This window comes from Sinocyclocheilus grahami, unplaced genomic scaffold (genome assembly GCF_001515645.1).
Source record: "Sinocyclocheilus grahami isolate Dianchi unplaced genomic scaffold, SAMN03320097.WGS_v1.1 scaffold138.1, whole genome shotgun sequence".
NCBI lineage: Eukaryota > Metazoa > Chordata > Actinopteri > Cypriniformes > Cyprinidae > Sinocyclocheilus > Sinocyclocheilus grahami.
The window spans coordinates 869,398-897,211 of NW_015505317.1; the positions used below are offsets into that span (position 1 = coordinate 869,398).

The 27,814-nt window shown below is 37.1% G+C and overlaps 1 protein-coding gene and 1 long non-coding RNA gene across 3 annotated transcripts in view; both read right to left on the reverse strand.

Annotated features, from left to right (window-relative positions):
* The window catches only part of LOC107591166 (cAMP-specific 3',5'-cyclic phosphodiesterase 4B-like), a 147,209-nt gene that overhangs the window by 107,620 nt on the left and 11,775 nt on the right, over positions 1–27,814 (reverse strand). For both annotated transcript variants that reach the window (XM_016280224.1, XM_016280223.1), the window contains exon 2: positions 10,216–10,454. In XM_016280224.1, the coding sequence (XP_016135710.1) occupies positions 10,216–10,454 (239 nt within the window). The remainder of the gene's footprint in view (positions 1–10,215; positions 10,455–27,814) is intronic.
* LOC107591168 (uncharacterized) lies at positions 12,203–20,635 on the reverse strand. Its single transcript, XR_001609858.1, has 3 exons — positions 20,625–20,635; positions 20,080–20,085; positions 12,203–12,316 (listed from the first exon to the last, which is right to left on the reverse strand). It is a non-coding gene; the product is annotated as an uncharacterized lncRNA (long non-coding RNA).

Here is a 27,814-nt window from a genome sequence, read left to right on the forward strand (position 1 = left end):
CTGCTGGACGTGTTTGGAACTCATGCACTACCCAGTGGACCTTTGTTTTCTGCAATCACTCGCACATGCGCTGTTTTATGTTCACAAGTCCATGCAAAGTGTATGTAGACATCAACGGACTTCGCTGATGACGAAAAGTGTTACACGAACATAATGTGAACAAAGGAAGTATACTTTTGGCAGGATCTGTCTGATTCTGTAAAGACGGCAATAACACCGCTTCAGTGCAGTTTTTGCAGTGTAAAGGCAATTGTTGATGTTTAACCTGCTATATTTTTTCCCTCAAGATCTTGCCCCACTGTGGTAAACAGACTCCCACAGAGGGGAATCTGGGGCTCCTATTCTATTTATTGACATATAAACTACCCTGTAGGGAGATAACACCATAGTACAAAACTACAGTGCAAATCTGTAAACAGCATTTTGAGGACCCTGCAGGTGAATCTGTAAGCCCAGGAAGATTCACCCCAAACACTGAGTGCATCAGTTGTGATTTCTGCCTATCATATTAAATAATGTATCAAGCTACAAGGAGACTTCCATTTAGCAAACACTTCCTTATCCAACAGACAGTCCTCTGGGATCAACCTTGAGTAAAGTGGCTTGCTAAATGGTGACCGTTCATGAGTCACTGCTGCTAGGGTTTGAACATATAAACTTTGGGTTACCATACCACATTCACTATTAATCTACTACCACTACTACTATTCTTTGTAGGGGTTTCTACTATTGTGAAATCCAAACCTTGTGTTTTGTGTAATAATGTAAGTCTAGCACCGAGTTCAATAACGAGGAATGTGATCAAGTCACTCTGACTGACCTTTCTGAGTTGTGAACCAATTCACTGATGGAGTCTTAGTGAAGAGGTCTTACGTAACTGAAGGTCTTACATAAAAACATTTCCTTACTGCTGACTGCTGCGATGAGGGAAGTCATATGGCTCCCAATGCTAGCTCATATAGTAAAAAGGATGAGAGATTCTGGGCACCAACGGGGACATTATGAGGAAAAATAGAAAGCTAAGATGAGAGGGAAAACGAGTTTTAGTGACAGAATGAGAATGAGGGCAAACACAACCCCTGCAGACTTAAATTTTAAATCATTTCACAGGATTACAATTTGTGAGAAGCTGTCTCGTAAACGACTCCCAACATTTCTCACCCTGCACAGTGCTGCTAAGTATTTTGTGAATCTGTAAGCCCAGGAAGATTCACCCCAAACACTGAGTGCATCAGTTGTGATTTCTGCCTATCATATTAAATAATGTATCAAGCTACAAGGAGATTAAATTGATCTATTTTTACAGCACCAAAAAGAAAGCTGGATATAGTTACAGCTCTTGCAAATGAAATTTTCTGCCATTTATTCAGCCCAAAACATTTAATATATAGTCACATCGCTTTGAAGTTTTTGTAAACTAATACGCTGTTTAGACATTTTAGATTAACACCCATTTCACACCGCAAGCTTGAGCTTCACGTCAGCATAACTACACCGTCACTGCAGCTGTAGACTCGCAAGAGTATTCACACTGGAAGCATTTGTACAGTGTCACAGCAGCGGCTCCAAAGCTACATATTTCTTTACAAAGACAACTATAAATCTGTTTTTAGAAGTTGGTCAGTTATAAACTAGAAAGTTTTAAAGTCTTAAAAGTTTGTTAACATGGGGATTCACATGTTAACACGGGGACCTGCATGTAAATGGTGAACAACAAAAACAGCGACGATCATGTCGTTTCAGTCATACTTCGATATAGAACGTGCTGTTTTTAAAGTTTTTTTAATAATACACAATACTTTAACCCAAACTGAATAATTAAAACAAGTTTAAATGGGTAAATCTTCTATAAATATTTTTGATTCTTCATTTTCTTTTCTGACATACTCCAATTCTAGTTAAAATACACTAGACATGCTTATTCTGTTCATTTTTAAAACTTTTTGTGTGAAATCATATTTATTTTGTCCATCAAAAGTGTGCTGTCACTTTAATTGAGCGTGAGTGGCACAGCAAAAATAGACTCGGTGGCGAAACCATCGCTTCAGCGCTGTTCACGTGACGCTCCTGCTTGACACTCATGTGCTGCTCCTGCTCCCGGTGTGAATGCACTCATTTGTTAACATGCACGCCGGAAAAAATATGCACTGCTCATGCGCCCATTCACACTTGTGGTGAGAAACAGGCCTAAAGTTTGAAAATCTCCAATTGAGTTGCAGTGTTATAATGTTCACTATTCAAAATCTAACCAACTTAAAGGTGTCATTACAATATTTACAAGTGAACTGCAACTGAGCTTCTTTCTTGTATTCATCTGCATACTGAGTAGTGATTTTCTTTTTCTTTATGCATCTATTTAACCATATATAGCTACTTTTTCACTGCAAAGAGAGCACAAAAGCAGTGTTATGAACTGACAAGACACTGGTAAATTAGCAGCTCTGATGCTGTATTTAATTTACACAGAACCAAAGCAAAAAATGAAATGCAAATCTAGTTTAATTATTGCTGTTGTTACTGTACTACGGCCGGTAACTCCTGGAGTTTCACTGAAATGCAGTTCTTGTATTTTATGGATACGTGGAACAGTCTCTCTGAGCTGTTAGCAAATTGATTTAAATGATTAGAATTAGCACTCCACTCTACGGCAGGAGACATTGTAGTTGACAATGTGGGAAATGCAGGGCAGTTTGATTTGGAGGATTGATATCAGTCCCCAGCCAGCTTCCATTACTTGGTCTCTAAGCGCAAATCGAACCTAGAAAGTCAAAAGCTTCATGCCAAAGTAATCCAACAAAATTGTTTGCATGCACACAATATGTCTGACTATGACCACAGTCCACAGTGCGATCACGTTTTAATGGTACAGTCAGTGAGTGTGTGTGTGTGTGTGTGTGTGTGTGTGTGTGTGTGTGTGTGTGTGTGTGTGTGTGTGTGTGAGAGACCCAGCCATCCTTCATCTTCACTCTTGTCTGATGGCTCCTCTGGCATTTCAGGTGAAGGGTCATATGAAAGGAGATGTCTTAAAATCATCCACTAAGAGCTTTGAAGGACACCATCAATTGACAAAATCAAAAGCCTTAAAGAAAGTTGATTCTAATCTTTCACAAGAAAGGCCATGAGTAATGAGAAATTACACAGACTGGGAAAGAACATACACATACACATACACACAGACAGCGATTTAACTTAGCTGTATAAATGGAAACATTCCATAGACTTAAACCTAATTGAACACTTTCTTCAGTTTTACTAAAAAAAAAAAAAAAAAAAATGTATTTAGTATCTTTTTAACAAATGAGGATGTCCCCAAAAGTAGGATTCGTCAGATTTACTGAGTAAAGTGGCTCACTTCTGAGTGCAAATCTGACCCCAAAATATGGTACATTGGTCCTTTCATGCCTCGTTGAAAAGAAAACAGTAGCTACAACATTCTGCTGAACTTCTCTTTTTGTGTTCCTCAGAAAACAAAGTCATGCAGATTTCAGGATCAGTATATTAATATTTCAAAGAGATGATGATGACTAAAAGTCACAGAGACAGACGTGTTCTTACATCATACAGCCATTCATCCTACGGGAAGTGACTAAATAGACCTCGATCTGACCCGGACACAAGAGCGTGAGGAGGTCTCTTGCCCTGGGGTCTTGTGCAATGGCACTTCTGAATGAATCTGCCTCAGACTGTCTGCGTGACTTGATGTCAGAAATTTCTCTTTCTCTCTCATGATCACACACACAATTGAGTGCTCAGTTCCAAGAAAGTGGGTAAAGTCACTGATGAATTCGTTTGGCAGACAGCTCAATGCCCTGTAGTGTCTGTCCTCCAGCATCATTGCTTATGCCTGGCCCATAAAGCTATCCCACAAGCCACCTGGGAGCTCTCAAATCAATCTGCAACGGAGTCACATCAGCAGGAAAATAATTGTGCTCCAAATATAGTACTTTCCCTAAACCTTGTCTCCTGATTCTCCTGACACACACATCAAACGGACAGCTCAACAAGAGCAGAAATGCAAGAGTGTGAGATAGCAGGGCAAATAATGAATGCTATATATATATATATTTTTTTTTTTTTTTTTTTTTTTGTAATGTACAGTACATATATGAACCTGTGTAGAAGTGAAAAAGGAGCCAGTATATTTATAGTAATGAAAATTCTGTAATTATTTCATTATTTACTCAACCTCATGTTGTTATAAACTCAAATTATTTTGAAACACAAAATGTGATGGCCAGAATCATTCTAGCCACTCTTTACCATATAATGGAAATGAAGGATGACTGGGCTGTTAAGCTCCAAAATAAAGTATAAGTAGCCTTGTACCTTTTTTATTTATACACATATTCTATATCCAGTATTCTAACTGGAATGAAGTCATACTACAGCTTTTGTGACAAACAGACTGAAATTTAAGCCAATTTTCACTGATAATCTGCCTTGTCCAGTGAGATGTCAAGAATTTGCGTGAAAACTGATATAATCTTGGTCTGTTTCTCTTAGAAGACCTGGTATAGGGTGGTATGATTAACTTTTATGACAATTTTTTTTGTCATTTTGTGCTTGTCATGACTTTTGTCATTTTTATTTTATGGAAAAGAGTGGCAGTGACATTCACCAAGATCTCTTATGTTTCTGGGTGAACTATTCCTTTAAATAAACATAATGAGACTAACATCCAAATCTCATCTCAATTTGCCATCCATTTGAAAGAGTCAAGCAATGAAATGGTCTACTTTAATACATTTAATGACAAATGTGGGTCAGGTGTGTTTTTAGGGGGCAAACTGATGAATGCTCATGAGGTTTACTAAACCAGAGGTGTCACACACAGAAACATCTGAGAATAGGAACCATGATGTATTTTAGTCTCCATGCTGCCCTCCACTGGCAAGCAACGACAACAACTACCAACTCAATACATGTAATCTAATGGCAAACACATCAAACTTATATGCTCTAAAGTTGAAATATTGAAAATCAGACCTGTTTATTTTCAGGCAGATAAAACAAAAAATCTAATTGATGGCTACACTTATCAAGTATTATAAGTATCCAAGCACAAATGTATTCTGGGCTTATTGGTGCATTTGCTGTGAGCCCATCAAGCTATTGTAACTCACTAATTGCAACTCACATATTTGCAAGTCAAATAATTGCAAGTCTAATCACATCTTTTTACCAGACAAATTAAAGGATGAATGATTGATTGATGATTACAAACCAGCTGTTGCTGTATTGCCAACTACAACCAGACAGCTTTCCCTCTCCTCATGGCAACGAGACTGAGCAGCTGCAGCTTAAATCACCAGTGCTGGAAGCAAAACTAATATATTTCATCTCTCATCATGCAGCAATTTGGGATTTCCATATATATGTAATATGTACTATGTAATATATTGAAGATGCTAAGACATACAAGTACATTAGAAAGACCAAACAAGACATTTAAAGGAATCGTTTACCCAAAAATTAAAATTATGTCATAATTTGCTCACCTTCAAAACCTGTATTAGTTTCTTTCTTCTGCTGAACACACACACACACACACACACACACACATTACCAGACAAATTAAAGGATGAATGATTGATTGATGATTACAAACCAGCTGTTGCTGTATTGCCAACTACAACCAGACAGCTTTCCCTCTCCTCATGGCAACGAGACTGAGCAGCTGCAGCTTAAATCACCAGTGCTGGAAGCAAAACTAATATATTTCATCTCTCATCACGCAGCAATTTGGGATTTCCATATATATATGTAATATGTACTATGTAATATATTGAAGATGCTAAGACATACAAGTACATTAGAAAGACCAAACAAGACATTTAAAGGAATCGTTTACCCAAAAATTAAAATTATGTCATAATTTGCTCACCTTCAAAACCTGTATTAGTTTCTTTCTTCTGCTGAACACACACACACACACACACACACACACAAAGAAGATATATTGTTGACCCAACAGTTGGTGGTAGCCATTGACTTCCATAGAATTTTTTTTTTCATAATATGGAAGTCAATGGCAACCGCCATATGTGTGGTTACCCGCATTCTTCAAAATATCTTCTTTTGTGCTCAACAGAAGAAAGAAACTCGAACAACTCAGTTTGGAACAACTCGAGGATGAGTAAATGATGACAGAATTTTCATTTTTGGGTGAACGAATCCTTTAAGGAGATTTCGGTAACACTTTACAATAAGGTTCATTAGTTAAACATTAGTTAATATATTAACTAACATGAACTAACCATGAGCAATACATTTGTTACTGTATTTACTAATCTACGCTAATGTTAGTTAATAAAAATACAGATGTTCATGTTAGTTCACAGTGCATTAACTAATGTTAACAAGATTTTAATAATGTATTAGTAAATGTTGAAATTAACATTAACAAAGATTAATAAACGCTGTATAAGTGCAGTTCATTATTAGTTCATGTTAACTAATGTAGTTAACTAATTAACCTTATTGTAAAGTGTTACCGAGATTTCAAATAACGGGCAGACAGTTTCCCGCTGGCATGGAATCTCACACAGGTCAGGACAAGTGCAAGCTAATTAGGCCAGCCATCCAATTCTTAATCAACTGGAGTAGAGGCTTGGCAGAGATCTGTGCGTGAAACACAACAACTGCATGCAGTGGCATAATGAGGGTCCGTTAAATCCTCATCCTCTAGTGACATGGAGGGGGAAAAAATCAATACTTTCCCGTTTTTAGCATCTCACCGTAGCACGTTTGTGCAGAGCACATGCCTGATTTATGCGGCCTAGCAGACATGCTAATGTTTTAAGGCCAATCAAAGTTCCAGTGACGGTCGATGCCGTTATTATGCGTTCAGCAACCTTTGGTATTGATGTAGGCCTATTGCTTTTATCCAAGCTGTCATTTTAACAGGTGTAAAATATGTTACAGCTAGTATGCCGCTATAGTTCCCCTTATGTGCCCGCTGACCTCTTAATTAGTCGAGTGCAAAGTGTCATCATTTAGATGTGAACGGACCACATCTGGTGTGACCAATACATAATCCAATAACACTGTATAATAATATAAAGGAAAGAGATTTGATAAATCAAATCACAGAGATTAGAGCATTTGATTTAACCCTTCATCCTCTCAGCAGCAAATCGTGAATCTTTTCAAAACTACAAATGTTTTATGGAGTTGCATCTCCACTATATAAATAAATTTTATTTTTGCTACATAAAAGTAACAAAAGATATTACAGATATTATATAGATATTATATAAACTAAATATTCATGTAACAACACCTCATAAAGAGCTCCAATTGTTTTAAAAAATAAGTACATGCATAATTTTTTTTTTATTTAGTTTTACTCTGCATAATGTACATATTCTAGGGCAAGGTAATAAATATGTAGTGCCATTTACTAAGCATTTTATGAATCTCACCGAATTAAGCACTCAAATCAAGCGATCATATAGCTAACAATATGAAGAAAGTGAAAGTGAAGTGACATGTGGCCATACTCAGAATTTGTGCCCTGCATTTAACCCATCCAAGTGCACACACAGCAGTGAGTAGCGAACACATACACACACCATGAACACACACCTGGAGCAGTGGGCAGCCATTTGCTGTGACACCCAGGGAGTAATTGAGGGTTCAGTGCCTTGCTCAAGGGCACCTCAGTCTTGAGTATTGAAGGTGGAAGAGAGCACTGTACATTCCTGCCGGTACTGAGACTCGAACCCACGACCTTTGGTTTACAAGTCCGACTCGTTAGCCCACGACTGCCCAAGAAAGTTTAAAAAAATCGAAAAAAGAACAGCTGTGTGCTAAACCTGAGGCTTCCACAGTCTCGAGGATGAGTAAATGATGACAGAATTTTCATTTTTGGGTGAACGAATCCTTTAAGGAGATTTCGGTAACACTTTACAATAAGGTTCATTAGTTAAACATTAGTTAATATATTAACTAACATGAACTAACCATGAGCAATACATTTGTTACTGTATTTACTAATCTACGCTAATGTTAGTTAATAAAAATACAGATGTTCATGTTAGTTCACAGTGCATTAACTAATGTTAACAAGATTTTAATAATGTATTAGTAAATGTTGAAATTAACATTAACAAAGATTAATAAACGCTGTATAAGTGCAGTTCATTATTAGTTCATGTTAACTAATGTAGTTAACTAATTAACCTTATTGTAAAGTGTTACCGAGATTTTTCAAATAATAAAAAAAATTTATGTGTACTAATTTACCAGCTTTGCAGACACTTCTTCATAACTAAAGAACATTATGCAAATCATGAGTGATGACAATCAACTTCAGAAACAGCTACAAATTAGCAGTGAAATTTTACTCCTGAAACATCTTTCTACCAATGCAACATGTACACTCTTAAAAATAAAGGTGCTTCACGATGCCATAGAAGAACCTTTTTGTCTAAATGGTTCCATAAAGAACCTTTAACATCGGAAGAACCTTTCTGTTTGACAAAAGGTTCTTTGTGGCGAAAGAAGGCTCTTCAGATTACAAAAAGGTAAGAAAGAGATGGTTCTTTTAAGAACCTTTGACTGAATGGTTCTTTGTGGAACCAAAAATGGTTCTTCTACGGCATCGCTTGAAGAACCTTTTGAAGCACCTTTATTTTTAAGAGTGTAGTCACATAAACCAGAACAGCTACAATCTGCACATATGCAAATAAAATAAATAAACATCTAATTTATGTTTTACTAATTAAAAAGAGAGAGAACAAAAATAAAAACTTAATTAATTGCCAGTGTTTCTGCACCCAAAGAGACACCAAACTGGCCCTATTCTTCATCTGTTGATTAACATCTGAGAGAATTAAAGTCACGCCTGGCTAATTTGGTTGTTGAAACTTCCAGTTATCAATGTGCACGTTAACGATCCATACTCAAAACCATAATCAGCAATACAGTGACTGGATGGCAACATATATTTAAATTAATGTAAAGCATAAGTCATCATACTTTAAATTTTTGATATTGATAGATGCCACAAGAATGAGCACAATTTTTTCTCAATTAATATTAGAAAGTTATTAATAATTTAAGCAAAAGTAACACTGCCAAAGCAACCAAAACAACAGAAGCCTTTTTACTCATGTATTTCAACAGGTTTTATATAAGGCCTATGCAGACTGTCAGCATTATTTTTAATGAAACAACAACCTCACTTTTACAGCTAATATAAGGCTTTTTTGGTTGGTTGGTTGGTTTGTTTGAGGGGGCACCTGACATGACCAAATAAACCAAAATGCTTTGTATGAGTAATACCCATGTATTTCAACAGGTTTTATATAAGGCCTATGCAGACTGTCAGCATTATTTTTAATGAAACAACAACCTCACTTTTACAGCTAATATAAGGCTTTTTTGGTTGGTTGGTTTGTTTGAGGGGGCACCTGACATGACCAAATAAACCAAAATGCTTTGTATGAGTAATACTCATTATCATTCAACAGTTTGGGGTCATTAAGATTTAAAATGTTACAAAACAAAATAAAATGTTATTTTATTTAAAATAAATGCTGTTCTTTTTAACTTTCTTTTAATCAAAGAATCCAGAAAAAATGATCACCGTTTTCACAAAAAAATTAAGCAGCAAAAATATTTTCAACATTGATAATAAGAAGAAATGTTTCTTGAGCACCAAATCAGTATTTTAGAATGATTTATGAACAACCATGAAGACTGGAGTAATGGCTGCTGAAAATTCTGCTTTGCCATCACAGAAATACATTTCATTTTTAAATATATTAAAACAGAAAACAGTTATTTTCAATTGTAATAATGCAAATAAATGCAGCTTTGGGGAGCATAAGAGACTTCTAAAACTTCAAAAACAAAAACAAAAAATCTTACCAACCCCAAACTTTTGAATGGAGGTGTATTATATAGCCTATTTTCATGTAATATAAAAGCTTATATAACCTACGCACAAACATTTGCGAAATTAGTGATGGTTTCCAAACAGGTTTGTTAAAGCTCAAACAATATTATTAATGAACCACAGAACCATAGTGTTTACACTCTTCAAGACAAAAATTAAAATAAACTAAAACATACAAAATGCTTACTAACAGTTGTCACTGCATTTTAAACTGAGATTGAAGAAAGTTCCTTAACATCATAATTTTTAAGATATTAGATTTCTGAAATGAAAGTAGAGGAGTAGTGAAAGGAGCTGATTGACAGACTCACCACTCAGTGTCCACAGGTGTGATGTCAATGCGAGGGGGTGTAATGAAAGGCAGTGTAGTTGGTCTTGCCATGAACCCGTCATCTGGACTGCGGGACCTCTCCGTCTGCCTCCATGATAAAGGAGGCAACTGTAGGTTACCGGAGAAACGGCGCCGCCCTCGCCGCAGGTCCACCCCCAGCGTGCAACCCGAAGAGGTGAAAGATTCACTTAGTCTGCATTCCGGAGGCTCTTTACTGTCCTGGAGTGAGAAAGAGAGGTAGGTAGTATAAAAATGCCATGCCAATGTCAGCAGCTAAGGCTATTTTGACGGCTGTATTGTACATGTTCTACCAGTTAAACAGGAGTTTAAAGAGAGAGAAAGAAACAAGAGGGTAAAAAGGGGAATTGCTTTCAGTGGACTAAATAATTTTAATGAATAATAAAAATTAAAAGCTTAGTTCACCCAAAAATGAAGATTCTGTCATTAATTACTCACCCTCATGTCGTTCCACACACCTAAGACCTTTGTTCATCTTCAGAACACAAATTAAAGGTGTCATATGATGCGATAAAAATTTTTCCTTTCTCTTTGGAGTGTTACAAGCTCTTGGTGCATAAAGAAGATCTGTAAAGTTGCAAAGACTAAAGTTTCAAATCCAAAGAGATATTCTTTATAAAAGTTAAGAGTCAACCACGCCCTCCTAAAACGGCTCGTTCTAACGCGCCCCTACATGTCTACGACACTGTGTGGGAAGATTTGCATAACGCCACCCAAATGTTCACGCAAAGAAAGAAGGTGTAACTTTTATTCTCGCTGTTGCCGCCGCTGCCATTTTGTGGAGTCGCTGTGTGTTTCGTTGTGAAAGCGAAACTACTTTGTTTGGCCTTCCAAAAGAGGACACAACTAGAAATCAGTGGTTAAGTTGTATTTACAACACTGTTCCAGAACACTTCAACCCAAATATTCAGATGTGTGCTGCGCATTTTATGGAGAATGGATGAGGACTGTTTCCTGAACCAGTAGCCTAATGCGTCTGTGGCACAAAGGCTGTCTATAAAGTTCTATAAAGTTGGGCAGTTCCAACTTTGCAAGGACAGTCTGGCGCTTCTGACTCACAGACTGTAAGTACGGTTTTTATATTTAAATAATTTGCGAGAATCAAACGCGTAGAAGTATAAGTCATTATAATCAGTAATTATGTCCCCACTGGATGCAACAAATGCTTCTTTTGTAATGGGTTTTATTGGTTTTGTCTCTTCTAGTGATGTCCGGATCGTGAACAAAATGTTCTATTTAACCGGATCTTCTTAGTGAACCGGTCGAACCAGTTCACCAAATCGAACTGAATCGTTTGAAACGGTAATCCACAAATTACTTAAATTATTCAGTTTATAAACGTGCCTGACACTCCCTCTGACGAGAAATAAACCAATATCCCGAGTTATTCAGTTACTCTTAACAGTACATTGACTGAACTGCTAAAAGAGAACCGATGATGGGATGTGCACGAGCAGAGCAGCTGAACTGAGTCTCGTCCTGCTGGGAGACGGCATCACAATATGGTAAGGGGCGTAACATTTCCGTCACAAGCTTGAGGCATTCGACCAATCACAAAGCACTGGATAGCGGGCCAATCAGAGCACACCTCACTTTTTTAGAACGATGAGCTTTGTACAAATTGACGCGTTTCAGAAAGGCGGGGCATAGAGGAGAAACAATAATGTACATTATATGGAAAATAATGTGTTTTTTTAACCTTAAACCGAATAAACACATTGCATTACACCAAATACACAACATAATGTTCTTTTTAGCAACGTCATATGACCCCTTTAAGATATTTTTGATCAAATCCGATGGCTCAGAGAGGCCTCTATTGACAGCAACGCCAACCAAACTTTCAAGATCCATAAAGGTACTAAAGACATTGTTAAAACAGTCGACGTGACTACAGTGGTTCTACAATAATTTTATGAAGTGACGAGAATACTTTTTGTGCACAAAAACAAAACAAAAATAATAACTTTATTCAGCAATCTCTTCTCTTCCCTGTCATTATCCTTATGCGGTTAACGCAGTAAGCACAGTGAAGGCTTCCGTGTTCTACGTCCGAACACCGGCTCATTATTTGCCTAAGCTGCACATGTGAGCAGCGCGACGCATGCGTGTGATGCTGATGCAGGAGCAGTCCAATAATGAGCCGGCGTTCTGATGTAGAACCTGGAAGCGCTGGACGTAAACAACGTATGAGAATGACACAGAAGAGAAGAGGTTGTTGAATAAAGTCGCTATTTTTGTTTTGTTTTTGCGCACAAAAATGATTCTCATCGCTTCATAAAATTATTGTAGAACCACTGTAGTCACGTCGACTGTTTTAACGACGTCTTTAGTACTTTTATGGATCTTGAGAGTTTGGGTGGCATTGCTGTCAATGGAGGCCTCTCTGAGTCATCGTATTTGATAAAAAAAATATCTTAATTTGTGTTCTGAAGATGAACGAAGGTCTTAAGGGTGTGGAACGACATGAGGGTGAGTAATTAATAACAGAATTTTCATTTTTGGGTGAACTAACCCTTTAAGACATTGTAAAGAATTTCTCACCACTAGAGTGAGCCAGCGCCTTTCACTCAACATTCAACTTCTATGTTTCTTGAAAATACATAAAATTACATTTAATAGAAGTCTGTTGTACAAACAAAAGCTCTAAATGTGGGAAAGGCTAAAAATAAACAGAAAATAGCGCTAATAAATATTTCAAATATTTGGATTAGACGTGTCAGGTAAATCTTCACAGTCAAATATATTCAGTATTCAAACGAGCACTGTTACAACACTAAAAACAAGCACAAAAAAAACGTGATATGGTACACTTGTGTTTTTTGTATGTGATATTTTTTTTATTTTTTTTGATAATGGTTAGCAAATACTGCTTAGCAAAAGTACTACCACCTAAAAGCCAATGTATTACCATTATACTTCCATTGTACATTTTGTAAGGAAAGGGAAAGACTGAAAACTCCGCCACAGAAATGAGATATGCTGTCGTCGTCGCCCTAATTAATTTTCCTTTACCACTGTGTTCCCACCTATCATTTGTGTATACTGAAAAACCATGACAAGCAGAGACTTCTTTCAATTTAGTCATCCTCATGAGGTGCACATAAAAACCAACATAAACACAACCAGTAGTCAGATTCACTAACAAATGACTCATATTTGCTGGTTCTAGTTTGAATCAGTCTGATGAATTCTTAACTGAGGTTATGCAATCTTTATTACACACATACATACATGTATGTGTAACTGTCACTGGGTGGTACCTTTCAAAAGGTACTAATATGTACACTTAATGTACTAATATGTACCATTTAGGGGTAAATAAGTTACAAAGATGTACCTTTTAGCTTTTGTATCTTAAAATACCAGCCCAGTGACTGATTTGTACTTGTTTTCTGAGAGTAAAGCAAAGATGTATAAAGAATGTAAAAGCATTTCATCATACCAGCAAAGAGACACATGCACATAGATAGTCCATGGGTTCTTAACCACAGGGCCAGGGCCCACAAGAGGGTCTCAGCTCACTACTAAAGGGAGCCTCCAGATGATTTAAAATGATTTAAAATAAGACAAAGCACATCTTTTTAAATTATGAACCAGTGAAAACCTGGATATACTGAATGAGGCTATTTTAAAAGTATGATTTTTAGACCTCAAAAAGTAGTGTAAATTAATCAAAGATTTAAGTCATTTTTTTATATTTAATTTTATATTTTATAAATACATTTATATATATTAACATTTATAATATTTTATCATTATATTTTTATGATAACTATAATAATTATATTTTTAAAGCTCTAAAAAATATTAGATAGAAATTGCTGTGAAATTGCTATTCATGAAGAAAAGAAAAAAAAGTAAATCACAACCGACTAGAAAAGTCATTTAAATTAGTGTAAATCCTAAAGAACATTCAATCTAGAATCATGGATTCATGGATTTATTATCATTATAATTATTATTTTAATTATAAAGTTATATATTATATATAATTATATATACGAAAAATTGCACATAAAATATATCTATAATATATAAGATACAAGATACCTTCTTTAATTTATGTTAATAAAACATTTACATAATCATTACAGCAGCACTACCAGAAACACCTTGAAGGCCCTTCAAATATTGTGTTTGACAATGGGGAGTCAAAAAAAGTTGAGAACTACTGACAGAAAAAGTGCTAACCAATAACACTGTGGTACCCAGGTGGTTTGAAAATTGCAGTACTAAAAAATAAATAAATAATAAGAATAATACATATATTTATGTATTTATTTATGTACTGTACAGTGTGTGTATGTATTTATTAATTTATTTTTCTAATTTCTAATTTACTTATATACAACATCCAATATTTAAGCTTTATGTATGTAAAAACATTAACACTATGCTGTGTGCTGTCCAACACAGTGGTAGTGAGCATGATGGGAAGATATGTGGGCAGCTGAAGATGTTTGATAGCAGACCAACACTGGCTGGAAAGCAAAAGAAACTCGCCAGCAACTGATATCATCAGTACAGCTGAGAAAAGAAGAGTGTTTCTGCATCATCTGTCAGGGACCACAAGAAAAAACTCTCAGAAGTGAACAGAGCTCCATGTTATGGAGAGGAACACCGTTGACCAGAGCTGTTAAAAAGCTCATCTAAACAGACAAAGCTGCAGAGCTCTGGATGCTATAAGAAAACACTCCTACACCCCTCTTATAGAACCAATTCAACGGGAGGATTTCCTCTAAAACAGAGCAGGTGGAGGCCAAATGATGCCCTAACCTAATAGAAAATGCATTACCGCAGATCAGATCTCCATACGTCGCCAAATTGTAGAAATATCTGTATAAGTCTTCCACTCGGCAACCCCACATATCTGATTTTTTTTCCTTCAAGCCTTTCCTTCTCTTAATGTAGCTCCTTTAACAGGGACTTTCATGTGCTTCACTTTGCTGTTTTAGTCCCTAAATGCAATGCTCACTTTGAATGCTGGGAACAATTTACTATCCTTCAGATCACATCCTGGGTGGATGAATCATGCTAAGAGTCTCAGAGTTGATTTCAACATTTCAAAATACTCTGACAGGGACGGTGCAAAAAAAAAAAGTTCAGAACTTTCCAAACACACGTATAGGGACACGCATCCAGTCCTTAAACATGTTATTTCTGACAAAACGCGTCCTGACTAGAGGTGATTAGAAACACAGATGTTACAGAGGCTTTCAAGCTTTAAATTGGAGTCAAAAGCACCATAAAACCAATATAAAAGTGATCTGTACAACCTATGTACTAATATATTCCTGAAGTCATAGAATAGGTGACAAAATTTAGTCACCATGAAATCAAAATTGACTATTCAAAATGGACTATTCTGTTTTTTTTATATAAAATTTTTTAGTTCATGTTTATTTTTTGTCAAGTAATAATTTTTTTAATAGTTCTTGTTTTAGTTTTAGTTAACGATATTAATCCTTCCCGTCACTCACATCATAGTGATTCGATTGCAGTAATAGCAAACAGAAACAATTCAATCAAATTTGGACAAATTCCCACCCTACTTTTAACAACGATCAATTCCCACACTATATTTTTTCTCATTTGAGAATCACAATAGAAAAGATGATCACAACTTCTGTTTCACGCTGATTTTAACCTGTTATTCACTGAAAATCTTGATATCTGGTCTATCTCTCCTTTAAGAGGGTACAAGAAGTGCTCTTCGTTTTGTGAATGAATTGAGTCAGAGCACAACATCAGTCACACTGATTCATTCATAAATCGGAATGATCCGAGGTAATTCAGTTGTGCATGGTAGTGGTAATCAGACTAACAGCTCACTGAAAGGGAAGATTTTCAGTTAATAATGATCTTAATTTTGGCTTGGTTCTCACACAAAGATATGTTATGACTTCAGAAGATTTGGAATATAGTACATTTTGACTACTTCTATGATACCTATGATGCTCTTTGTGTGTGTGTGTGTGTGTGTGTGTGTGTGTGTGTGTGTGTGTGTGTGTGTGTGTGTATATTTTTAGAGGAGTCAAATTTTACCTCGTAATGGGAAGGCTACTTTTTGATAACATTTTGGATTATTGATTAGAAGGTGCTCCTAAAATTTTGAACGTGCTCCTAAATTTTTTAAGTTAGGAGCACAAGTGCTCCTGAAAAGAAAAGTAAGCGTCGAGCCCTGCATTTTAATTTTGGGGTGAAATATTACTGTGTCCTTTAGACACATTTTTCAGATTCCCCACCAATCAATGGCAAATATGAAGATATTTTGCCGATTTAGATGCATCTATATGAGCTCATGTCGCCTGGCAAAGGACATAATCTTACATTAGCTCATGGAAAACGTATCATGTTGTGACTGGACAACTTCCTTCTAAATTGATGTGTTTGTGTGTGTGTGTATTTAGGCTTAAAATCTTAGGATTTACTTGTAGCTGCATCCAAAACAGCAACACATTTTAATTTTGGGGTGAAATATTACTGTGTCCTTTAGACACATTTTTCAGATTCCCCACCAATCAACGGCAAATATGAAGATATTTTGCCGATTTAGATGCATCTATATGAGCTCATGTCGCCTGGCAAAGGACATAATCTTACATTAGCTCATGGAAAACGTATCATGTTGTGACTGGACAACTTCCTTCTAAATTGATATTATCCAGCCCATTGGCCCAGCCCTGTCTGTGCGTCAGAAATACAGCGTTTTGTCCCCAAATTATCTCAGAGGGAGAGCACAGGAGCAGGACGGAGCAATCAGCCAGACCAGGGATGACCAAGGTGACCTCCTGAAATTCCCTGTGTCTGGAACACTCTGCGGTCAGCTCACAGCCAACGCCTGCAGTCACCCGAGACCACTTTCTTTTTTTAATTCATTAGACTAATGCAAAGTCGCTTCTAGCTATAAAACAGCCCTGTGCTCTACGGACAACCTTTTCACCTTCAAACTAAAATTACCCAAAGCACAGGCACTCAAACAAAATACCTTCGACCATGTGGTGCTTGACTCTCTTTGACTTTGTTTGAAAGAAAAAAACTTAAGAGAAAAGTGCTTCATCACACACAGAACATTTATGGACTAAACAGCACAAGATATGATTGTCAAAATATAAAATATTCAGTAGTGCAGCAGTTCTCATTTCCAGTCCTGGCGACTCATCACTCTGTGCATTTTCCATGTCTCTTTTATCTGACATATTTAGTTCAGTTCATGGAGTTCAATAAAATTCTACAAAATTAACCACTGCTGCAGTCGATAACAATAACAGTATAGTTTCACAGAATTCAACACGAGAACAAAAAACTAATGTTACTGAACAATCTCTCCTTTATTTTAAATGTTATGTAATAAATAATAATAATAATGTTATTAATAATCATTACATTAAAAATAATCCAATGTAGTTTAAGTATTTTCCAGTAAGTAATTATTATTATTATTATTGTTATTATTATTATTATTATTAGTTATTGCATTATTATTATTATTGTTCAATATTAAAACTGAATAATGACAACCATTATTTATATTGTTGTTTAATACTAAAATGTGTTATTTAAAGTAACAGTAATAATGATAATAATAATAATAAAATGCAGTTTTCAAGTATTTTCCATATTAATGCTTAAGTTAATATTGAATAATGACAATTATTATTAATACTGTTGTTTAATACCAATAACAATATATAAATTACCACCTCACCAAAATGGGTATTTTGTGCATTTGATGGTTTGGGGATTTGAAAGTCCTCACATGTCAGTCAAACAGTCCTCGGCTACAGAACTGAGTCGGTACTGCACTGTATGAAGACTGCTATTGTTACTTTTTCACATTTTGAAATTCCTAGCATATGTCTACAGTAAAATGATTCTATATACAAAACTCAAGTGTAAAGAAGACATACTTTCATAACTTAATTATATGTAATCCTATAACAAATCCTGTATAATGAGGTAAGTAGCTTAACTATGTTTAGTACCTTTGTGAATGACTATTAGTCCCATTATCCTGAAGCAGATAAAGAGAATCATTAAATGTGACTGGAGAGACAGAAGAGACACATCACATTATGGATGTGAGTTCAGGGGTTCATCTCATAAACTAAGAATTCAATAAATTGGACAGACCCAAAAGAGACTCTGCAGGCAGAATTCTAATTTATGCCTGTAACAGAATAAGAATTGTATCCACTAATATCTGACAGTCAAAATAGCCATTTCATATGCACTTAAAAATAGTGACAAACCCTTCATCACAAAGTTTTAAGCGTTCAAGGATTTAGTAATAAAAACTAAGTTGACCAAGCCAAATTACTGAAACACAAACAGAAAAATACCTCAAACATTGGACAGAAGCAACATCACAATACAGTAAATTGGAAGGCAATCTATCCCTAAACAAAGAGTGCAAACTGGCAGAACATTTGAGCAGAGTGACTAAGAAAAGTATCCAAAGATACAGTACATGCAGACAGGGACAGATATGAAAGAATCCAGACTGTGTCCCCACTGCACACAAATGAAGTGGAAACAGAAGTGCACTTTTTGACCTCATGTTTGAACTACACACAGACCAGGGACACTTCATTTCATAGCCCACCCCAAAGATTTCCATCTGAAAGCACACAAGGACAAACTCTCAGGCCTGCAATGTGAAACTCTAACAAGCTAAACCCCAGCTGCAAGCCATGTGAAGCCCTGACATGACAAAAGGGCAACCAGCAAAGGCCACCAACTATAAAACGACATCAGCAATATATAACAGACATTAAATGTTTCAAAATGTTTTTTTTTTAAGTCAAGCATACATATATTGTTACTGCTCTGTACAGCCAAGCCATTTGCGAGAATTAGTTTGCAGACTGCATAATCAATATTAATATTGGGAATACGTATGTAACTGTCCATAAATCCGTATATTTATTTGCCAAACAATGGACATTTTCTGCAAAGCTGTGCCAGTTACAGAGGGATTCAGATCCTCTGCATCCATTTACTGCTATGACTCGTCATTATTGTTGCGCATTCTCATTGGTTTGTTGGCCTGTGGATGATTTCATGCTCAAGGAAGGCTATCCATGAATTGCTCGCCCAAGCGGAAAACTATATCGTTGCTGCCAGATTTTGATTACCGAAAATCACATTATATTTGATGCCAAACTGACTCAAATCAATTGAAATAAAACGTTGTTACTGTATATTTTCATGTTTTCTTGAGCAAATTTTGATATCCACTAAAAACATTTTTTTAATAAATTTTTGGCATAGACAAAGTATGTTCAAGGTACACGTTATTTGGCAACATGCTTGAGCAAACTAGACAAAGTGAGGATTTTTATTGTTCCATTAATTTGCCATTTCCTGGCAACAGCCCTACTTTTAAATTGCCAGTGTTTCTTATTTGTGGTCTATTATAAATTAACTTCCTGGGGTCGGCGCCACCACTTGCAGATTTGAATTATAACAGTGAAAAGAACTTAAAATGCTCCGTCATACTTGATTGTACACATAAGAGTAATACAGCATTTAAATCTGTAAAGGGTCTACTTTTATTTGTGTACACTCACAATATCAACAAAACATTGTGCTTTTGATAATGACAAAAACTTTACTTTTTATGGAGTTGTCCTTGAGGGCTGCATGCCCTCAAATAATCTAACGAAATCAAAAATACATGTGACGGTGTAGTTCGACTGACAAACAACTGATTTGGGTTCTTTCTATTAATTATTCTAAAAGACTCATGAATTCACAAGCTTGATTCAGTCTGGCAAATCATTGAATAAACTGAATTGCAAAGAGTGGTTACTGAATTAACATCTGACTGACTTAATTTTCAAGGTATTATTATTTTTATTCCCCAATAAATGTCACAAACAAAGCCAAAGCAGGATAAATGACTCTCTGGTGGAATTTTCTGTCCAGCATAATGGGTAATGTAGTTTTTACCACAAATTCAGCGGTTATTTTAAAACTATGTTGAAATAATGCAAACGAATGGCTTCAACAGAAGTATGCCTTTAATTAACATCTTCCAAATTCACAGTTCTGTCTTTAAAGGTCTATAAATTATCATTAAAAATCAATTTCCCTATGGAGTTTTTACTTCCAGAACCCAGCTGTTGCACTCTATTTGTCTTAGTACACCACTCTGTCAATCAAATTCAAGGACCAGAAGTAACTGTCATAAATAAATATTCACTGCAAAACACAGAATTCTGTGGAAAACACTGGCATACATAATCTTACTAATAATTTGCCAATGTAAGCTTATTTTACTAAAAAGAATCCTGCTTCTGCTTGATATTTATGTCACTGTTTCTGTGGCTTTATCAGATGAGCCCGACACAAGATTGCACAAACAGAGCACATGTATTTTATCACATATCCTTCTGCTAACAAGCACAGAGCAAACGCAGAAGCAAGAGGCAAGGAGAGCAGAGAGCATAGAGGAAGGCTCGGCAGATCAAGAGTAGAGCACTATAGTTGGGTCTGTGCCCATCCATCTCATGGCTGAGCAGGAAACCAAGAATACCAGACACAATACACAATAGGCAGTTCTTTCTGGCAGCATCCTAACTGAACCTCATAAGTGACTAATTTGGCATGCTCTACATAGGCAGCAGTCCTTGCACAATAAAAAATAGCATGGCACATGGGAGTGATAGTCTAATAAGCATAAAAATATACAGCACACACAAATATTGAGTAAAATAACTAACTTGTTGACTGAACTTGGTGATGTGTGTACTGCTTCAAAACATTAGTCAGTCCCACCAGGATTTCATGATTTTTTTGCGATTTTTGCCTTTCAAATTTTCATATTTTTTGTTGAAAATTTGCATTTTTGGGGGGTATGTGTCAATCAGTGGGTGAGTATCGCATTAAGTTCTTTTTCACAGCTCATTGCACTTAATAACTCCTTTTAACATTAAGCACGTCCGCACTTTATTTTCTCATTCTTGCATATTTCTTTATCATGTGCGTCAAAGCGATTTGTCAGTGGACACAGCAAGAGCGTGCAAGTGTTTTGCTTAATACCAGTTTTATGTTTCTGTCGTTTAGAATACATATTTGCTAGTAGGGAGAATTCATTCGTTTACTGCTTTTTTATTTAAAACTTTATGCTGATTGTGCATGTTGTTTGCTGTTAGCTTTAATTAGAATCTACAAAAAAACTTTTTGTTACCTGTTCATTTGCAAAAAGTGGCAAAGTGTACCGCAGAAGTTTCAGTTTCAAGCCATTCGTGACCTATAGGCTTTGCTGTCCTAATTAGAAAGGCATGGACAGCTGTATTCACTCAAGTGGGTTAAGCTGTGTAATTAAGTGAAGTCAGTGCACTGACGCGGTAGCGTCAGCCCTCGTGTGAAGACCGATGAGGTAAAGACCTGCGACTCTACCTGTGTGACAACCAAGCAACGACACCGACAAGACACAGTAGTATCATTCTCTTATTCTACTTCCCTTCCACTCTTAGCCTCTTTCGACCTTCGGCGGCTTAACACCACAGGTACCCATAAATCAGGTAACCAACTCGACCTCATCTTTACACACAATTGTATTACAGATAACATCTCAGTCAAACACTTGCATGTCTCAGTTCATTTCTTTATTACTTTTAATCTACATCTACCTTCTTCCACACCACCAACCCTTCTGCTAGTTTCGTTTAGACAAAACCTAATGTCTCTATCTCCTTCTTGACTCCTCTGTGGTATCATCCTCTCTTCCCACCCCCCACACACTTCTCATCATTAGATGTGAATTGTGACACAGATATGCTATCTACCCTAACTAGCTGCCTAGACAATATCTGTCCTATTTCTGCCAGACCAGTACGTGCTACTCCCTCCAACCCCTGGTTAACTGATGTGCTCTGTGAGCATTGGACTAAACTCAGGGCAGTGGAGAGAAAATGGAGCAAATCAAAAGATTCAGCTGATCTCAGCAGGTATAAGTCACTGCTATCTTCATTTTCCACCAAAGTCCACGCTGCCAAAACTACCTTCTTCCATAACAAGATCAACAGCGCATCAGACACATGCAAACTCTTCAAAACATTCAATACTCTCATTTGCCCCCCTCTGCTACCTCCCACCACCTCTTTAACTACTGACGATTTTGCAAATCACTTCACAAACAAAACCCCATCCATCAGCAGTCAGTTCTCGGCTCGACTCACCCAGGATCTCTCACTCACACTCACACAGCTGACCATCTTCTCTCCTCCTTCTCTCCTCTTACAGAAGATGAAGTCTTTAAACTTATTCTCTCCACCCACCCTACCACATCTCCTCTAGACCCATTCTCCTCACATCTCCTACCAGTGGTGTAATGTAACAAAGTAATAATACTTCGTTACAGTACTTAAGTATTTTTGGGAATATCTGTTCTTTACTTGAGTTTTTATATTTCAGCCAACATTTACTTTACTCCACTACATTTCCTAATTAAAAGGTATACTTTTACTCCGATACATTTTCCCGAAGCATATTCGTTATTTACTACAAAATAGTCAGCAGTCAGAAGAACATGGACTGCAGGAAAGCAGGTTTGACGAATCAGTGGTCTAGCGCTTGCAAGTTAGACTCCTAAAACACCTTTGTTCATGTGCAAACAAGTGTGCGCACAACCGCGGATTTACAGAAGATGAAGTCTTTAAACTTATTCTCTCCACCCACCCTACCACATCTCCTCTAGACCCATTCTCCTCACATCTCCTACCAGTGGTGTAATGTAACAAAGTAATAATACTTCGTTACAGTACTTAAGTATTTTTGGGAATATCTGTTCTTTACTTGAGTTTTTATATTTCAGCCAACATTTACTTTACTCCACTACATTTCCTAATTAAAAGGTATACTTTTACTCCGATACATTTTCCCGAAGCATATTCGTTATTTACTACAAAATAGTCAGCAGTCAGAAGAACATGGACTGCAGGAAAGCAGGTTTGACGAATCAGTGGTCTAGCGCTTGCAAGTTAGACTCCTAAAACACCTTTGTTCATGTGCAAACAAGTGTGCGCACAACCGCGGATTAAGTCGAGGCTGGGGTGTGCGATATACAGTATATCTGCAATAATATGGTAAGTGTTGTTGTAATGATGTGCGATCTGACATTATCAAGTAGGCTATATCAGTGTTTCCCAAACTTTTTTTAGTTGCGGCACCCTTTGGAAATTTTAACAAATTTGTGGCACCCTACAAAATTAATTTTGTCACAATATTTGAATTTCTAACTTCGATACTTTGAGAAGTATAGATATTCGGTACAGCAGGGAAGAACTGCAGAATATACGGTCATACAGATATCTTTTAATATTTTTTTTTTTTTAAAAAGGTCCATCAATGGTGGCAATCAGTAGACTAATTTCTAATGAAAAGACCAATTTATATGACAGATTTTAATGTAGGCTTTTATATGTAAACATTGTGAGATAGCTAGTTATAATGGTAATTAAACAAAGTTTTGCTCACTCAGTGTATTTTTGATTTTACAGCTGGGTAATTTTGTTGCAGTAGCACGAGATAGCTTGATTTAAAACTTTGAATTGAATAAAAAATGACAAGGAGGCTAAGCAGTAAATAATAAAATAAGAACAAATAAAGAAATTACTAATGATAGCACAAATAAAAAACAACAATAGGCCTACAAATGAAATAAATAGCTTTTTAGTTTTTCAGTTAGGTCTAACAAAAACAAAAACTTAAGTACGTTTTAGATTAAAAAAATACTTTTCGTACTTAAGTTCAATAAAAATCACATACTTTAAGACTTTTACTCAAGTAATATTCTAAACGGTGACTTCAACTTCTACCAAAGTAGATAGTTTATACACCACTGTCTCCAACAAGCTATTTCCCTTGCACTTCTGCCTTCATTCACACACATCATCCCATCTCTTCTCACAAGCATTTTTCCCACCGCATTCAAGCAGGCTCGGGTAACCCCACTGCTTAAAAAACCAATAGACACCTCACTTGTTGAAAGTGTCTCTCCTCCCTTTCATAGCAAAATCACTTGAACACATTGTTTTCAACCAAGTGTCTTCCTTCCTCTCACAGAACAACCAGCTGGACAATAACCAATCTGGATTTAAAAGTGGACATTCAACTGAAACCGTCTTGATGTCAGTCCCTGAAGTGCTACGGAGTGGAAGAGCTGAGTCCAAATCTTCAGTTCTCATTCTCCTAGATCTATCTGCTGCATTCAACACTGTTAATCATCAAATCCTTTTGTCCACCCTCTCATCGCTGGCCATCAACGGAACTACACTCCACTGGTTTGAGTCTTACCTCACAGGTAGGTCCTTCAGTATGGCTTGGGGAGGAGAGGTATCCAAATCACATAAACTGGCCACTGGGGTTCCTCAGGGATCAGTTGTTGGGCCCCTCCTCTTTTCTATATACACTACATCACTGGGACCCATCATGGTTTTTCCTATCATTGCTATGCTGACATGCAGCTCTACCTCTCCTTTCAACCAGATGATTCAGTGGTGCCTGCTCGGATCTTAGACTGCCTGACGGACATCTCAGCATGAATAAAAGAGCATCCCCTGCAGCTCAACCAGAACTTCTTGTAGCGTCTGGACCACTCAAACACACAATATATATTTTGTTAGCTAGATTTAACAAATACTCTGTAACACCCCAGGAAGCCGAACAGGCCCCTGGTTCCATAGCAACACTGACACCAGATACATTTACGATCTAAAGGAATGTGAGCAGAGACTCTCACTGCATTTTCCAGAGCAAGAGGCACAATGCACCGTAGAAATGGACTTTTCTACTAAGTAATTCATAGGAAAACCTTTCTTTGAATGAACAGTGTATCCTTCAGGTCATTGTGTATATTATTGTCATCGTGTATTTGGTCTTTGAGAGTGTATACTGTTTTATGCAGGCTTATGATCGAAATACTCACTCCTGCCAGCTTACATATATTTAACCCTACCATGTTTAGTATCTATGAATTCGTATTCGGATGATCTAATTGAGAGTGTATATTGTATGTTTACACCTACGCAACATATTAGTGTTCTAAGAATCTTTATTAGTTTGTGCATCCGCACCCCAAGTGAATTACATGTGCAAATTACCATGCTTAGAGACAAAGGGTCATAAAACCCTCCAGCAATTGCCACCTCCCGCTTGGAATTTCTGTATCTCTCATTGGACAAGCCCACCTTGAGAGGCGTGACTATTCTCCGACCTTAAAGGCCCACACCAGGGACCCTCTTCTTTTGTAGAATTGTACAGTAAGAAAGTTATTTCCCTTAACCAGGAAATCAACGTTCTTAGAATTGACAAGACAGCTGACCCTGAGAGGTCAGCTAAATATCTACAGTGGATCTAAATATTCATAATTAATTATAACTAGTTATGATTAATTATTCATATTTCCTCATGAGCTGATTCGTTACATTCTCATCTCCCTAGCCACCCCATCAATACAGCACCAGTTTATCATTCATCTTGGCTCATCAACGTTAATCCCATCGAGTTCGGCCAGGAATCTTGGGGTGATCCTTGATGATCAGCTGACCTTTAAAGATCATATTGCAAAAACAGCACGATCATGCTGGTTTGCACTACACAAAATCAGGAAAATCAGACCCTTCCTAACAAAGCATGCAACACCGCTTCTCATCCAGGCCCTTGTCATTTCTAGGTTGGACTATTGCAATGCTCTTCTGGCTGGACTTCCAACATGTGCAATCAGACCTCTGCAAATGGTTCAGAATGCAGCAGCCCGTCTTGATTTCAATGATCCCAAGAGAGCCCATGTCACACCGCTTCTCATCTTTGCACTGGCTTCCAGTCGTGGCTCGCATCAGGTTCAAGACAGGTGCTTGCCTACAGAACTGCCACAGGCTCCGCACCCTCCTACCTCCACTCTCTCTTATGCATCTACACCCCCTCCAGAAGCCTGCAGTCGGTAAATCGGCTCATGGTCCCATCACAGAGAGGCACAAAATCACTCTTAAGGACGTTTCCTTTTACCATACAATGTTGGTGGAATGACCTACCTAATTCCATCTGGACAGTCAAATCCCTTACAATCTTCAAGAAACAACTGAAAACTCATCTCTTCCGTGAGCATCTAACTGCCTCCAACAATAATAATAATTAAAAAATAAATACATTCTATGCCTTCACTTTTTCTGTTCTCTTATTATCCTCCTGTTTTAACTTTTTACTTTGTTGAACGATGATTGAAACCTTGTATAATGGGCACTTCTCATGTTTATTGCCATCTTATGATACATTACTTGTTGTATTCCTCAACATGTCGCTTTAAATAAAAGCATCTGCCAAATGAATATATGTAATGTGTCAATGACGTTAAGTTAGTAAAGCAGTTCTGCTAATTACTTTGTGGTTAAATGGTGAATTATGCAGAATCCCCAAATATGTGACATTTTGCTGATTTTGCATTGTGTTCGACAATCACTGAATCACAATAACCTGAATTGACCGCTTAGCAAATTTTTCATTTTGAATCATTGCTTCACAGTGTGTACCAAACTGACCATGTCATGTGATTTCAGAAAACGAGGCTTATATCATACTATTTCAAAACATAAACTGATCTCGATTCAGTTCAGACTTTTAGTTTATTAAAAGTTGAGTGGCCTTTTCTATAAGGTTCTTTAAAATTTTTAATATTTAATAATTTAATGATATAATTGATTATGCGTTGAAAATATTTTAACTGTGTTCTCAATGCATTTACAATGTTTTAAAACAGTCACTCATGTTGAGACTCGGTTCAGTTGATTAGAAGTTTTCCACTGATAAATGTGTATATTTCGAAACATTTCTTTTGCCTTGCCTGCCATTTTGGATTTGTTTTTCCACAGAACTCATCTCAATGTTTAATAAAGCTGCATTTTCTGTGAAGGACGCATGGCACGCTGCCTTTAAATTTGGAAAACTGTGTTTCCCCTTCAGGAACTCGAGCTGCGTCGAGCCGCTTTGGGAACGCCCTTGCGTGACCGCGTTCTGAAGCACGTGTCAAATCAGTCCAATGGAGCAGTGAGACGTCACAAGCGGGGTGACGTAAGCACCAGAAAGTATAAAAGTGCATCCAGCAGAGCGCAAACCAGCTTCTGCTCTTCAGTAGTGCTCTGTGTATGTGTCTGTCTATTTACTGTTGTCTGTCCGCACAAGCATATATAAAAAATAAAACAATCATGAAAAAGTCTATGGCGAGCGAACGGCATTACAAATGCTGTGTTTCTCCCTGCCCACGATATCTGCGGCGGGGGATACACACAATTTGTGTGTCATTTGTTTAGGAGCGGAACATGCACGGTCAGCTTTCGAGCAGCTGATTGTCATCACTGCGAGTTACTCTCGCTGCGTATGCTCCGCTCTCGCCTGGCTGTGTTTGATGAGGGCCGCCAGGCTCGCGATCCCGCTGGCAGCGGTCCCGCTGTTGCCGAGGCACAGCGCAGACTGTTGTCATGGGGATCGCGGGTGGATTTAGCGGAGGGATCCGAGACGGGCTCATCCTTTTCTCGGTCCTCACCCGCTAGATCCGC